Genomic DNA, 15,484 nt, shown 5'->3' with positions numbered 1-15,484 from the left:
AAACGCAAGAGAATGGGGCGGTTCACGCACCATTAGCTTAATGTCCCGTGTGCTAAAGCTGCTACTGAAAGTCATCCAAAACCGAATATATAAACTGGACGTAGAAATTAATGATACACAATTTGGGTTTGGCAAAGGCCTAGGAACGCGTGAAGCTTTTTTCACTTAGTATACTAATACAAAGGTGCCTGGACATCAATCACGATATACCTATATGCCTGTTTTATTGAGTGTAACAAAGCATTCGATAAAAAGTGCGACATGAACAATTAATGAATGTCCTGAAAACAAAGAAAATAGACTACAATGATCTCAGGATCATATCGAATTTATGATATAAGCAGCGAGCAAAAGTACGTGTTAACGAACAGCTATCAGAGGAAATTAAAATGAGACAGGGATGCGTATTGTCGCCAACTCTTCTAAAGCCTATTCGGAAGTGATACTATAAAAGCTCTTGAGGGTGATATGCTGGAATAAAGGTAAATATAGTTCCCATTGTAATATTAGATATAAGACAATAATTCGTCCCACAATAACGTGTGGAAGCGAGACATGGACTCTGAACCAGCGGAAAACAACAAAATTACTGGTACTTGAAAGAAAGATACTGCGGACTATCTATAGGCCTTGCAGAGAAGAGACAACAGGAGAATGGAGAAGAAGACACAATGATGAACTCCAGATAATATATGGAGATAAAAACATAGTACGCTACATCAAAGCAAACCGAATAAGATGGGCGGGTCACGTGCTAAGATCAAGTGACGAAAGACTTCTGAAGGCCCGATGGCAGAAGGTCAGTTATGGTCGCCCAAGAAAGAGATGGAAGGACGCAGTAGCCAGTGATCTACGCAAAATGGGAGTACAGCAATGGGAAATATAGCTGCTCAGGACCTACAACAATGGAGGGAAATAGTAAACGCGGCCAAGACTCGCATAGAGTTGTAGAGCCAAATGATGATGATGATTATAATATTAGATAACTAGAAAATTGGAATATCTCGGACATATTATACGTGGAGAGAGATACAACTTGCTCCAACTCATTATGCAGGGAAAGATCCAAGGAAACAGAAGTACAGGGAGACGTAGAATATCATGGTTACGCAACCTGAGAGAATGGTACGGATGTAGGTACATCAAATGAACTTTTCAGAGCATCCGTATCTAAAGTCCGAATATCTATGATGATTGCCAGCACTTGAAGAAGATTTAAAGTCACAATGGAACGTATTTCTTACAAAGAATGAACAGAAAAACTTAATGTATGGGATGGAATAATAGGCGACAAAATAATTGGTTCCTTTTTATTGAGAGCAACTTAATTGGTCCGGCGTATTTAGAATTATTGGAAAATAGTAGGTATTACCTATGTATTATATCTAAGTTGGATCGGTTATTTTAAAATCGAAGTAGGTACCTAAGTATTTTTAATTATGATATATTATTTTTTCTGCTTCAGTGGAGTTCCAGAACATCCTGTTAAGTAAATATGAAAATAAGAAAAGTAAAAAAAGAGAAATAATTTTACCAGACAAACTTGGAACAAATCCATTGTGGATTTAGCCAAGAAAAAAGACACATTAAGTATTTATAGTCAAACAAATAACAGAAAAGTATGCACAATAAGAAAAAAGGAGATAGAAAAAATAACTACTGATAACTACTGTAGGTACTATGAAAATGAAGAGAAAAAGTAAAATTTTTTTAATTTTTTTGTAAAATCGGTATTTTGTTTATTAAAATGAACTTAAAAAAACTAAAAACAAATACATACAAAAAATACTTTTCATAAATGTTATTAGACTAAATTAGATTACTAAATTAATCCAAATTATTTTCATTTAAAATTTTACAAAAAACCCGTTAACTGGAACATTAGTCACATTTTACATGACAGGTAATTTGACATTTAAAAATTACACCTATTGTAATTTCATTAAATTATTAATATATATATTTTTTAATTAATGATATTGGAAAAACTATCATCAAAAAATATTTCTATTTAATAAAATGCAATTACTTAGAATTAAGCAAAGAATATAATAATTATAGGCCCTACAGATTTGAAAAAAATTTTACCTACTATTTTTATAATAAGGTGGCTATGAGTTTGACACATACGCCTACCGTACGCCGTCAGGTCGTCAGGTCAGGTCTTGTTCTAGAATACATAATAATTGAGAGTTCAAATTATTACCAGATTTTGAAATAAACATTTCTATTAAAATAATAAATTACTCAAGTAAAAATGGATGCTGAGCGGGAATCTAAACTCATTCTAGGTAAATATTTAAATTAATGAAATGTATTATTATAATTATTAATAAATGCCCGTAATTCTATATGTAACTTTCAAACATACACTGTCATAAAGATTACACATAGGTAGGTACTTACTTAGCTGATAGATTAACAGAAATTTTGATATGTTCTAGTTTTTAAACAATGTATTTCTTTGCGTATTATGTAGTAGTCCCTATAACATTATTTTACATTGGCAATAAATTATATCTCTTTCAATAATTTTATGGGAAGAAACGTAAAATTTCTGTTAAAAAATTTGGTCCTACTTATCACTAAAAACATTAGCAAAATACAAGGAAAAGTTATTTACCAGCAATTTTATTGCTGGAATCGAATCTTATGATTGTATATATTAATAATATAGGTATGCAAAGTCCGCAGATAGTGTGCTACTTTTTTTATAAACAAAATGGCGCCCGAAAATGGTGTTTTTTTCAATTTTTTGCTCTATAACTCCAAAGATTTTAACTTTACACCAAAAACACCCAAATAAAAATTCACCGTAATTAAATTCTGCATAGAGACGTGCTTTTCCCGATTTAGTTCGACGAAAATTTTCCCCGGAAAATTCGGGTTTTTCCAACAAAATCTTTAATTTTCAACTAAAATTTTAGATAAGTAATTATTTATCAATAATTAAATAAATAACTTGGTAACATAAAATCTCTTTTCGTATAGATTATAATTCCAGAAGCCGATGGAAATTGAATGAACAGTTTAGCAACAAATGAATTGTTAATTAAAAATTTACGGTCACTATAATAACCACAATAAATATAATACATAAGAATAACTATGATTTTTGTATAAAAAGACACTGTACCTATCTAATGGACTTTAACGGAATTGAAATTGGACTATTTAAGCGGCCTCAGGAATATTTTAAAATTATAAACAATTTTTTGGCTTATAAACAAATAGAATATCTCGGGAAATATTAAATTAAATTAAATCATAAAAACGATATTGGAAGAAGCGGCAGGATGCTTCTTTTAAAAGAAAAAACGTTTAATTCTGATGAGTGGTTCCTAAGATACAACCGGTCAAAGTTGACCGGTATTTACGGCAAAGATATAAACAATATGATCATAATTTTCGAACCATCACATTTTTATTTTTATCATAAATACATAAATACACATAAATTATTGTAATAAAAACTATCGATATTACGAGTGAAAATTGCCAAAAATAGCAAAATTCCAATCAAAAATTAGGTTGGAGAAAATGTAATCCCAAAGTTCAAAATCGCTATACGTTAAAAAAATGCATTTTCTCGGCTTCCCATGATGCAATTTTCTTCATTCTTTTTTTGGTCCCAAGTAACTCGAGTAGAGCCATCTAACTAACGTATTATTCAATGTCAAACTTGCTTTTGTTTTGTTATAATAGAATTAATTTATTTATAAGAAAAGAAAACTGCATATTTTCTCCAGTTGTAGACTTTTTTAGGTAAACTTACTACAAGTGTACCTTTTAACGTTAAAAACACAAATATTCTTATTTGAAAGCTGTATAATTATTTAAACAATATTTATTTAAACAAATTAAAAATTTTTGTTATAATAAATAAATTTATTTATTATAACAAAACAAAAGCAACTTTGACATTTAATAATGCGTTAGTTAGATGGCTCTACTCGAGTTACTTAAGAATAAAAAATCATGAAGAAAATTGCTCCATGGGAAGCAGAGAAAATGCATTTTTTAACGTATACCGATTTTGAACTTTGAGATTACATTTTCTCCAACCTACTTTTTGATTGGAATTTTGCTATTTTTTACAATTTTCACTCGTAATATCGATAGTTCTTATAATAATATATGTTATGAGTACTTTAAAGATATGAAAATTGGTGTGGAGAAAGAGGACAAAAATAAAAAGGTGATGGTTCGAAAATTATGATCCTATTGTTTATATCTTTGCCGTAAATGCCGGTCAACTTTGACCGGTTGTATCTTAGGAACCACTCATCAGAATTAAACGTTTTTCTTTTAAAAGAAGCATCCTGCATCTTTTGTTCCAATACCGTTTTCATGATTTAATTTAATTTAATATTTCCCGAGATATTCTATTTGTTTATAAGCCAAAAAATTGTTTATAGTTTTAAAATATTCCTGAGGCCGCTTATATAGTCCAATTTCAATTCTGTAAAATGCATTAGATAGGTACAGTGTCTTTTATAAAAAAATCATAGTTATTCTTATGTATCATAATTATTGTGGTTATTATAGCGACCGTAAATTTTTAATTAACAATTCAATTGTTGCTAAACTGTTCATTAAATTTCCATCGGCTTCTGGAATTATAATCTGTACGAAAAGGATTTTATATTACTAAGTTATTTAATTATTGATAAACAATTACTTATCTAAAATTTTAGTTGAAAATTAAAGATTTTGTTGGAAAAACCCGCATTTTCTGGGGAAAATTTTCGTCGAAGTAAATCGGACAAAAAAACGTCTCTATGCAAAATTTAATTAGGGTAAACTGGTCCATAGTGGGACGCGGTCCATAGTAGGACGCGGTCCATAGTGGGGATTTCACGAACCTGACTATTTTATCGACGCGGTAGAACTATATTTAAGTGTGTGTGTTATCTTAATAGAGCCGCCTCCGAATCTCCTGTTAGTTTTTCAATTGGTACTGTGCGTTTCGATCTTTTGGAAATTCAGGTGAGTGATCAGCTAAATTTTTTTATTTCCATCTTCAGATCTTTTCGAATAATTTGCCGAAATGTATCCCTTTTAACTTGAATTGGTGAATTTGCTATGGATATCTGAAACTTTATTTATTTATTTATTTATTGTTCATACATATGACCTGGCCTCTAGTGACTAATCCAGGTCGTTGTTTTCCTGATGGGATTACAGATATTTTCTTTTTATATTTTTACATTTTTTACTAAGCTACTAAATCTATTTTTACAATTAATAATTTGCCATAATCTATTAATTACATTTAACAAAATATTTTTGGTACTATCAACTCCCTTCTAAGTTATAAAAACAGTCCCTCTATTTTCAGAAGAGAGTTGGTAGTTTTTTTTATTTAATGAATTATTTATTGAATTATTATTTTTATTTATTTATTTTATATTGAATTATTATTATTATAATTGTGAATATCTATTTTTGAATTTATATTTTATTTTATTTATTTTCAACTTCATCAGGGTTGGATTATTTGTTGTCTTCTTCTATTATTATAAATTTCTTGTTGTTTTTTAGATATTATTTGTTAGATTGTTTAATATTCCAAAATATTCTTCATTTTGTAATATATCTCTTATTTCAATTCTTTCTAATCTTCTTCTCATTTCTCTATGTTCTTCATTTTTTACAGTATTGTCACAATGTAACACTATATGTTCTGGTGTAGGTACCTAGTTCTCCACATTCACAATATGCATCATCTTTTAAGTTAAATCTTTCCAAATATGTTGGGTACGGTCCATGTCCTATTAAAAAGTGTACTAAACCTTGTTTTGGATTAAAATAATTTGGAATGTTTTCTAATATTGGTATAAAATTGTATAAACGTCTAGATTTTGTTGAATTTTCCCATTCATTTTGTCTTTTTCTATTTATTATTTCTTTTAATTCTCTTTTATTTCTTTTATATATCTAATCCTATTATTTGTATTATTTTTTCATATTTTTCTTTTTTTAGCCAATAACTACATGCTCTTTTTTGTGTTTCTAAATGCATTGGCATTACTCCAGTTAAAACTGTGAGTGCCTGTGTTGCAGTTGTTCCAAATGCTCCCGTCATTCTTACAAGAAATCCTCTCTGAGCTCTATTTAATTTAGGATATCTGAAACATACATAACCTCAATATCGCACGATTCTGTTTAAACCTAGTCTACCACTTCAATAAAATTTTTGGCCATTTATATTTTGATGCGCCATGGTCCATAGTGGGAAAAAAAGCGGTCCATACTGGGATATGGTATCATAATGCGGTCTATGCTGAAATATGCTAAAACATGCTAAACATTTTCATTATTTGCAGAATTGAATATACCGAGACATCCACGATCTCAACTGTCAGTAGTTTTCGAAAAAAGCCGAGAGGATCATGAAGTATATGCAAGGTCTGTGCATTCTGCAGTAGAAGATGTTGTAGAAAATCAAATGACATTGATGAGTGCATTCAAAAAGCATGGTGTAGAAAGTGAAGAAGTTCAAATTAGGTAATGAAGAAAACACAAATGATTTTGGATACGGACGCGAGCTGCTTCTTTCCATTTAAAAGCTATTATAATAGAGGTGTTGATGACTGGATGCTAAATCATCCTGCCGTACCTATGACCATTTATGATGTTTGTAGTGTTGTTGGTACCGCCTACCCTAAAGCATTCACTCCTGTCAACATTTTCAATGGATTTAAGAAAACCGGCATAGCACCCATGAATTCCCAAATTTTTTCAGAGAGTGATTTTATGTCATCGTATGTCACTGATAGGCCCGAAGAAAATGAAAATGGTAACGAAAATAGGGCTAAAAAAATGTTCAGAATGTGAAAGACGTTCAGATTGTAGAAGATGTCCAGGATGAAGAAAATAATCAGGATGTAGAAGAACCACGACATGTCAGCCCAATTAGTGGCCCATCCAATATAATAACCCCTCAGCAAATTAGGCCACATGCCAAAGCTGCTCCTAGGAAAAACCTTAGGAAAAGCAGAAAGAAGCTACAGTCAGCAATAATAACAGATACTCCTATAAAAGACGCCATAGAGGAACAGCATAAGGAAAGATTGGCCAAAAAATACTTTCAGAAGAGAAAAAGCAGAGAGTTAAAAAAGTTAAACGGCAAGTTTTTATTGACGATATTAGTTCGAAAAGTGATGTTAGTGAAGAGATTTGCAACGATTCTAGCGATTTAGAAAGCTTCACATCAGAAAATCAAGATTTGTCTATTCAAACACAGGACTATGTTATAGTAAGATACATGACAAAAAAAACTGTTAAACATTATGGTGGTCAGGTTATTAAGATAAGTGGAGAAGAATATAATATCTCTTTTATGAAAAGAATTGTGGCCGGCAAATTTGTTTTCCACGACAACCCCGATGAAGATACCGTAGGAGAAGAAGACATTTTACTAAAGCTGCCCCCTCCTGCCATTAGTGGAAGTACAGCTAGGGCTGCTCGCCAGTTTATGTTCCCTGTGAATTTTTTCCAATTTAAAATAGACTAAAAAGTGTTTTTTATTAAAAATCCCACTATGGACCACTATGATTCCCACAATGGACCATATAGTGGTTCATAGTGGGACGAGTGGTCCATAGTGGGACTTCTTGAATAACATTAATTATAAATAAAGGATTACTTGAAATCAGTGGCGGCTCATGGCTTTAGGGACAGGGTCGGCAAGATTTTGTCTCCTCAGATAGGTATGTCATCTAATTAGAAGGCTTCAATTTTATAGGATATTTTTGGTTTTTGTTTATTTTTATTTTTTTTTATTTTTTTTGTTTTTTATTTGTTTTTTCCTATAAATTTAGAACCTAAACCTGTTTATAAATTAACTCTAGTCTATGTTGTTTCGAAGTAGCAAAATGGGTTATAACGTCATTGTAAAGTTTATTATTGTTTTAGAGAGATTTTAAAAGTTTTTTTCTATTGAAATTTGAGAAATAAGCTTGAATTCTCTCTTGTTTCATGGTGTTTCGACAATACGTTTTGACTATTTTGAGACAATGTCAAAGAGGTAAATGACTTATGACAGTGAGTAAATAAAGCGAGGGTGTAATAGTTTTAACTTTTGCCTGAAGACCATACAATTCACCGTACATCAAGGCAGCGCCGTCATAAGTTTGCCTTACCAATTTATTTTTGATATCAAAAACTTTTAATCTGTCCTTTCAAACACCAAAAATATATTCTGTCTTATGGCTTCTACTCACGTCTGAAAACCTGAAAACCTCTCATACATATTAGACGTAACGCGTATCGAAGAACAATTGATAATTGTTAATGACATGTTACCTCTATCAGTAGTTTCGTCTACTTCTACCGAAAAGGATCAAAATGTAACTACTAATTGATTCTTTCATTCTGTGCTGTTTTAGGTACGCCGCTAAATCTCTTCGAGACAGAAAGTAAATTAGAAAATTCCAGATAGTATTTGTTAAACAATTTTATTTGTTCTCTATAATTAACTTGATTTAACGAATGCTCCGATTCATCCTGTCCCCTAAATGGTAATTCCTGGCAACTTAAAAAAAACTACTATATCAATAATTAAACGACGGTAAACTACTTATTTCCTAGTTTCATTCCGGGCGCGCTAGCAAGGTACGTGGCTAAGTACGTGCCTTGCTGCCGTTTGCAGATCACCAATGAATAAAATTTAGTCTGTATTATCTCACAGATATTTTTTTATTTTACAGAAACGAATATCATCAACTCTGATTAAATTAAATATTCAAAAAAATCTATAATGGTATAAATGTGTGGATCGGCACTGCCGACTCTGCCGACCCTGACCAGCCGCCACTGCTTGAAATTATTATTATTTTACTTCCTTACATCCATACCTATGCATAGGTATCCTTAGTGTAATTTACAAACGATTAATCAAGGTGCTATACACTTTTGAAAAAAAAAACGTCCTACTATGGACCAGTTTACCCTACGGTGAATATTTATTTGGGTGTTTTTGGTGTAAAGTTAAAATTGAAAAAAACACTATTTTTGGGCGCCATTTTATTTATCAAAAAAGTAGCACACTCTCTGCGGACTTTGCAAACCTATATTATTAATATATACAATCATAAGATTCGATTCCAGCAATAAAATTGCTGGTAAAGAACTTTTCAGAGTAGTAGTAGGTAGGTATTTAACAAGTTGATACCTCCGTAGGTAGTTTTCTGGTTGTTTTCATCTCATGTTTTGAATAGTAGAATTACCTAGTTCGCTCGTTCTCCATTCTTCCGGTATTTTATAGTTTTTTTATAATGTTGTTAATTAATGTTGTTATTTGTTCGGTCATTGCTGCTCCACAATTTTTCAGTAATTCGTGTGGTATTTCGTCTGCACCTTTTCTGTTCTTCAGCTTTTAGAAGTCTTTTTCGAACTTCCTGTCTACTTATGTTAACTTCAAAACTTTATTTGGTATGCTAAACAAGAGTAAAATGACCCTCTTAGTCATTTTATTTTACCTCAACATGGAGAGACTATTTGACCTCAAAATCGAATCAAATATAAAAACAAATGTATGTATGTGAGAGACTTCTGAATAATCTCTAAATGATTATTTACAACATGACATACGCAGAAAAAAATACCTTTGATAAGAATTAATATGTAACTTCATCTTTGAATAAATAGCTAATTGAACAATTACATTGTGATTATCCTTTTTACCAAACAAAGATATTAGAAATTAGCTGGAGCCAAAAACAATTACATCATTGCGCGGTAATATTTGCTGGTATCCAGCACCTACATCCAAAAAGTAGTCATTTTAAATGGTTGTTTCTTTTCTAGACGAAACCCAGAAAATGATGGAACTTTTGGAGAATGGAACGGAAGAGATATCTGGCCTGCAGGAAAGTATAAAAAAAAATGAGAACGATTTCAAGAATATAGAACGCTTAGTTAAGGATTTCAAAACAACCGTTAACAAAAACTTCACCAATTTAGAAAATAGAATAAGTTTGAGAGCCCGTGTTGAAGACGCGAACACAGAATTTATGTCAGCAGCACAGTCACTATACGCCACCATAGCACCTTTAGCCGAAGTCATCAAAATGGAGGATGCCAAGTTGAAAAGGATGGAGAAACAATTTGAAGAAAACGAAGTAAAACACAATGTAATAAAATTTAAAGAAGAGGAAAATAAGATGTTGAAGGCTATAGAAGATAATCGTAATATCAATAAGGAAAGGGAAGACAGCAGGAAAACTTTAGCTGATGAAAATGCTAGTCTGAAGTTGGAACTTGCAAGCTGGAATGAAAAAATAAAACAAATGAAAGAGAAACTAGGTCCCCTTAGTTCTAAAAACGATGAAGCTGCGCTAAGAATTGATATTGAAAATTTAACTATAGAAAATGAAAACATAGATAAAGATATACTTAAGCTGGAATCGTTGAGACAGGCCAAAATAGAAAAACTTACCGTTAAAGGAATCATTCCGGAAAATATCACGGAAAAATATAAGGAAGTATCTCTACTTGAAGATGAGGTCAAAGAGGCTGTGAAAATATTGGAATCAACTATGATTGAACAAAAAAGCTCTGAAAAGTTGCTGTCGGAGTTAGACGGTGACCTAAAGGAGTCGGAAATTGAATTGGAAAAACTGAAAGCTAATGAAGAAGCTTTAAACGATAAAATAGAAAGTATTGAAAATAAGTTTGCCCAAGAAATACTTGCTTACGGCGAAATATTATCTGGACATGAAGCTCGTTTAGCATTGAACAAACACTTGGACTTGGACTTAACACAAAAGATAGAAGCATGGAAAAATGATATTAATCTTGTAGATTCAGATATACAGATGTTGGAAATAGCCATAAAAAATCATGAAGAAAGGCCAAATGAGGATCTAAGCCAACTTATCAAGTCATACGAAGAGCATCTAGAAGAACTAACATCAAAGCATAATAATTTAAAAGAAGAACACTTCGTTTGCGTAACGAAGAAACAAGAGCAATTTCAAACACTGATAGCAGAGCAGGAAACTGAGAATAAGAATAGGGACGAGCACATAAAATCTTTAGAAAATGAAATTAAAGATATTCAAGGTCAAATGGTCGAGCTAGGAGAAGAAAAGCTTAGTGCAGAAAATGAATTGAAAGATCTAGAAAAGCAGTTAGAGACGTTCCTCATTCCAGCAAAAGTGGCTCCAGTAAAAGCGGTTCCAGCAAAAGTGGCTCCAGTAAAAGCGGCTCCAGTAAAAGTGGCTCCAGTAAAAGCGGCTCTTGTTGTTGCGGTACCCCCTAAGCCAGTTCGTAGATGGGATAGTGATACATCAGTAGAAAGTGAAGATTTTACGTTATTAAATCTTGCTTTGAAAAAGGCCAAAACTATGCCAAAAGAATGAAAGTAACATTTTTATTACCTACCGTTTAAATTTGTTTTGATCATAAAGAATTGTTAATTTTGTTTTATTCATAAAGAATTGTTAATTTCTTTCATTATCCTAACGAGATTAGATTAAGTTTAAACAAAAATGTATTATGTTAATTTAACTTAAATAAAATCATTTGCTACGTTGTTAATACTGTAATTTTTTACTTTCATTGGGTGCTATATTTAGTTCAGAGAAATAAGGAAAAAATATCCTGTTGGTGACACAACCCCCTCCAGGCCGAAACCAACTTTTTTTGAGTAGTATGGACATTGGACATCTATAATAATAACCTATATATGCTTCCTGCAGCCGATTTTAATAATATACATAGTAACTAGAATTGATAACATTTATTGAAATTCAAATTGAATGCGACTAAGGAATATTTGTAACAACGCATTCCAGCAATTTTAAGATATTTACTACAAGCTTTATGAGATCCATCACAACTCCTTCAACGTTTGTTGCTGTTAAGTGTTCTATTAAGCTTGTACCAACTGTAATGATCTCTTGCAGCTCTGTACATGTGGACCCATTCACAGAAGATATCACCAATCCATCTAAAACATTAATATTACTATATTCTCCCACAAAAAGCCAATTAAATAGGCGGAAAACTTCGGGCCAATCTTTTTAAATGCATTCATTTTTTTCGAATCCTGAGAAAACTGACGAGTATTTTTTAAAAATTGAAACGCAAAATTTTACACCGAGGGCCAAAAATCTCTGAAAATATTTATATCTATAATGTTTATTATAATAAGTTACAGGGGTGAAAAAGAAGAGAAAATTGAGTGTGATTTTTAATTTCAAATATCTCATTCAAAATAAACTTTTTGTTTATTCTAAGGGACTTTCGGCCCTAGATAATAATGCTATATTCTGCGTTTAAATTTTTTAAAAATACTGTTGGTTTTCTCAGGATTCGAAAAAAATGAATGCATTTAAAAAGCATTGCCTCGAAATTTTGCGCCTACGCTCTTAAAGCTTAATAAGATAAAAATGATAAAATTATATTACCTGTACTATTACAGCAACACAGAACAACCACAACAATAACTGAAAATTTTTACTTATTAGTTAACGATAATTACTAGGTGATTGTTACTTGGAACATTTTTTTAATATGTTTTTGAGAATAAACTAAAAAATTGTCAAAATATAGCCTCTTTATTCTCCTATCTAAGATATTAAAGTTTTAATGAACAAAAAAAAATTGTACCTATAACGTAGGCAACACCTGAACGTGAAAAATTTTATTTGGATAAAACCTTAAACACTGTTACAATAAAAGTAATAGTAACAAACACATATTTGGACATATCTCAAATATAACAACCTGTATGAAGCAAACGACTCAAAATTGATGTGTAATTTGGTTAGAAGAACAAAAAAGGATGAATATATATATATATATATATATATATATATATATATATATATATATATATATATATATATATATATATATATATAAATAAATAAGCAAAATCATTGGCTAATACTCGTGAAGTGAATGCGAATTTAGTTGGAAATATATAAAATGATGAAGGGTCATCATTCCATACATTTCTGTGCAACTATATACACTGGTGTTTCGGCCTATTTGGGCTTCGTCAGTATAGTGTAGCAAGTTAAAAAAGTTGTTTGTTAACTTGTAAAAGGATTACTACAGGAGCAAGGTTACCAATTTTGGTCAGGTTGTTAGAAGACCCGCAGTCGCAAGGCTACAACTAACATTGCCAAGGAGGTAAAGCTACCTGAGGAAATGAAAAGCCATAACATTATTAAATAAAATGATGTTGGATAATCGAGTACAAATATAAATTAACAAACAACTTTTTTAACTTGCTACACTATACTGACGAAGCCCAAATAGGCCGAAACACCGGTGTATATAGTTGCACAGAAATGTATGGAATGATGACCCTTCATCATTTTATATATTTCCAACTAAATTCGCATTCACTTCACGAGTATTAGCCAATGATTTTGCTTATTTATTTTTATATTTGTACTCGATTATCCAACATCATTTTATATATATATATATATATATATATATATATATATATATATATATATATATAAACAATATATATATATATATATATATATATATATATATATATAAACAATATATATATATATATATATATATATATATATATATATATATATATATATATATATATATATATATATATATATATATATATAGAGAGACGGCTATTGAAATACTTGGGAAAACGTCAGGAAAGAAGTTTGAAGATAAAGAGACTTGGTGGTGGTCAAATGAAGTACAAGGAAACATAAAAGAGAAGAGAAAATTATATAAAAAGTGGCAAGAAACCAGATCGGACATAGATCTTCAAAACTATATGGTCGCCAAAAAGGAAGCGAAAGTAGCAGTAGCAAAAGCTAAAGCAGAAGCGTATTCAAACCTATACGATCAACTTGATACCAGGGAAGGCGAAACGAAGATATATAAAATAGCCAAACAGAGAGCAAAGAAAGCAAAAGATTTTAATCAGATTAGATGTATCCGAGATGAAAATAATAAAATACTAGTTCACGAAAGGGATGTCAAAAAGAGATGGAGAAAGTACTTTGACAGCTTATTAAATGAAGAATTTGACAGACAGCCTGTAGAGTCAACGGATACAGTAGCAGCAATGGTCACCAAAATAACCAACGAGGAAGTGGCTCAAGCGCTTCAAAAAATAAAGAAAGGAAAAGCGGTAGGACCAGATGATATTCCTGGGGAAGTATGGAGAGCATTGGGAGAGACAGGAACAGGGTGGCTAGCAGGTCTATTTAATAGAATTATGGAAGTTGGACAAATGCTAGACGAATGGAGAAGCAGTATACTGGTACCTCTTTACAAAAACAAGGGAGATATACAACAATGTACAAACTACAGGGCTATAAAACTGCTTAGCCACACCATGAAAATATGGGAAAGAGTAATTGATAGACGGATACGTGAAGAAACCGAAATACCCGAGAATCAATTTGGCTTTATGCAGGGTAGATCAACAACAGATGCAATTTTCATTATAAGGCAGTTGATGGAAAAATACAGGAGTAAAGAAACAAACGCTCATATGGTATTCATTGATCTTGAGAAAGCATATGATAGAGTTCCTCGAGAGATTCTGTGGTGGGCACTCAATAAGAAAGGAGTCCCTGGTGAATATGTAAAGATTGTGAGGGATATGTATGAGGGAGTAACGACTAGTGTTAGGACAGGTGTGGGAGAGACTGATAAATTTCATGTGAAAGTAGGATTGCATCAAGGTTCTGTGCTTAGTCCGTATTTATTCTCATTAGTTTTGGACCAGATAACAGCGAAAATACAGGGGAACATTCCATGGTGCTTAATGTATGCTGATGATGTCGTGTTAGTAGGAAATAGTGAAAGAGACTTAGAACAAAAACTGGAACAGTGGAGACAAGCTCTGGAGGAAAAAGGTTTAAAACTTAGTAGGACAAAAACAGAGTATTTGGAATGTTCATTTAAAGATGGAGCTACTACAAATAAAATGGTATCTTTGGATGGTGAAATGATTGTAAAAAGCAATAGTTTTAAGTACCTAGGATCGGTATTACAGAGTAATGGAGAAATAGATGGAGATGCATGCAGTAGAATTAGGGCTGGATGGATGAAGTGGAAAGAAGCGAGTGGTGTGTTGTGTGACAGAAAAATTCCAATGAAGCTGAAGGGAAAATTCTATAAAACAGCCATAAGACCAGCTATGATGTACGGAACTGAATGTTGGGCAGTGAAAAAGAAAGAGGAACAGCGAATGCATGTGGCGGAAATGAGAATGCTTAGATGGATGAGTGGAGTGACAAAGAAGGATAAAATTAGAAATGAGTATATTAGGGGAAGTCTAGGTGTGGCACCAATTGATGCCAAAATGAGAGAGCATAGGTTAAGATGGTTTGGTCATGTTCAACGTCGAGACGTTAACCACCCAATACGAAGAATAGCTGAAGTGCAGATTCCTGGAAGGAGCAGGAGAGGAAGACCAAAGAAGAGCTGGGGGGAGACGATAAGGCAGGACATGTTGGTAAAGGGG

General features: G+C 31.9%; 1 protein-coding gene across 1 annotated transcript; it reads left to right on the top strand.

Annotated features, from left to right (window-relative positions):
* Positions 1–2,144: 2,144 nt before the first annotated feature.
* Positions 2,145–11,630, top strand: LOC114326002 (myosin-11-like). The gene is made up of 2 exons (XM_028274165.2): positions 2,145–2,291; positions 9,814–11,630. The coding sequence occupies exons 1-2, from the start codon at positions 2,258–2,260 to the stop codon at positions 11,367–11,369; spliced, it is 1,590 nt and encodes a 529-aa protein (XP_028129966.1). The 5' UTR covers positions 2,145–2,257; the 3' UTR covers positions 11,370–11,630.
* Positions 11,631–15,484: the final 3,854 nt, after the last annotated feature.

Source organism: Diabrotica virgifera, chromosome 5 (genome assembly GCF_917563875.1).
Source record: "Diabrotica virgifera virgifera chromosome 5, PGI_DIABVI_V3a".
In the NCBI taxonomy this organism is placed as follows: Eukaryota; Metazoa; Arthropoda; class Insecta; order Coleoptera; family Chrysomelidae; genus Diabrotica; species Diabrotica virgifera.
The sequence above is the reverse complement of the archived record's forward strand: the minus strand, read 5'-3'. Positions and strand labels throughout refer to the sequence as shown.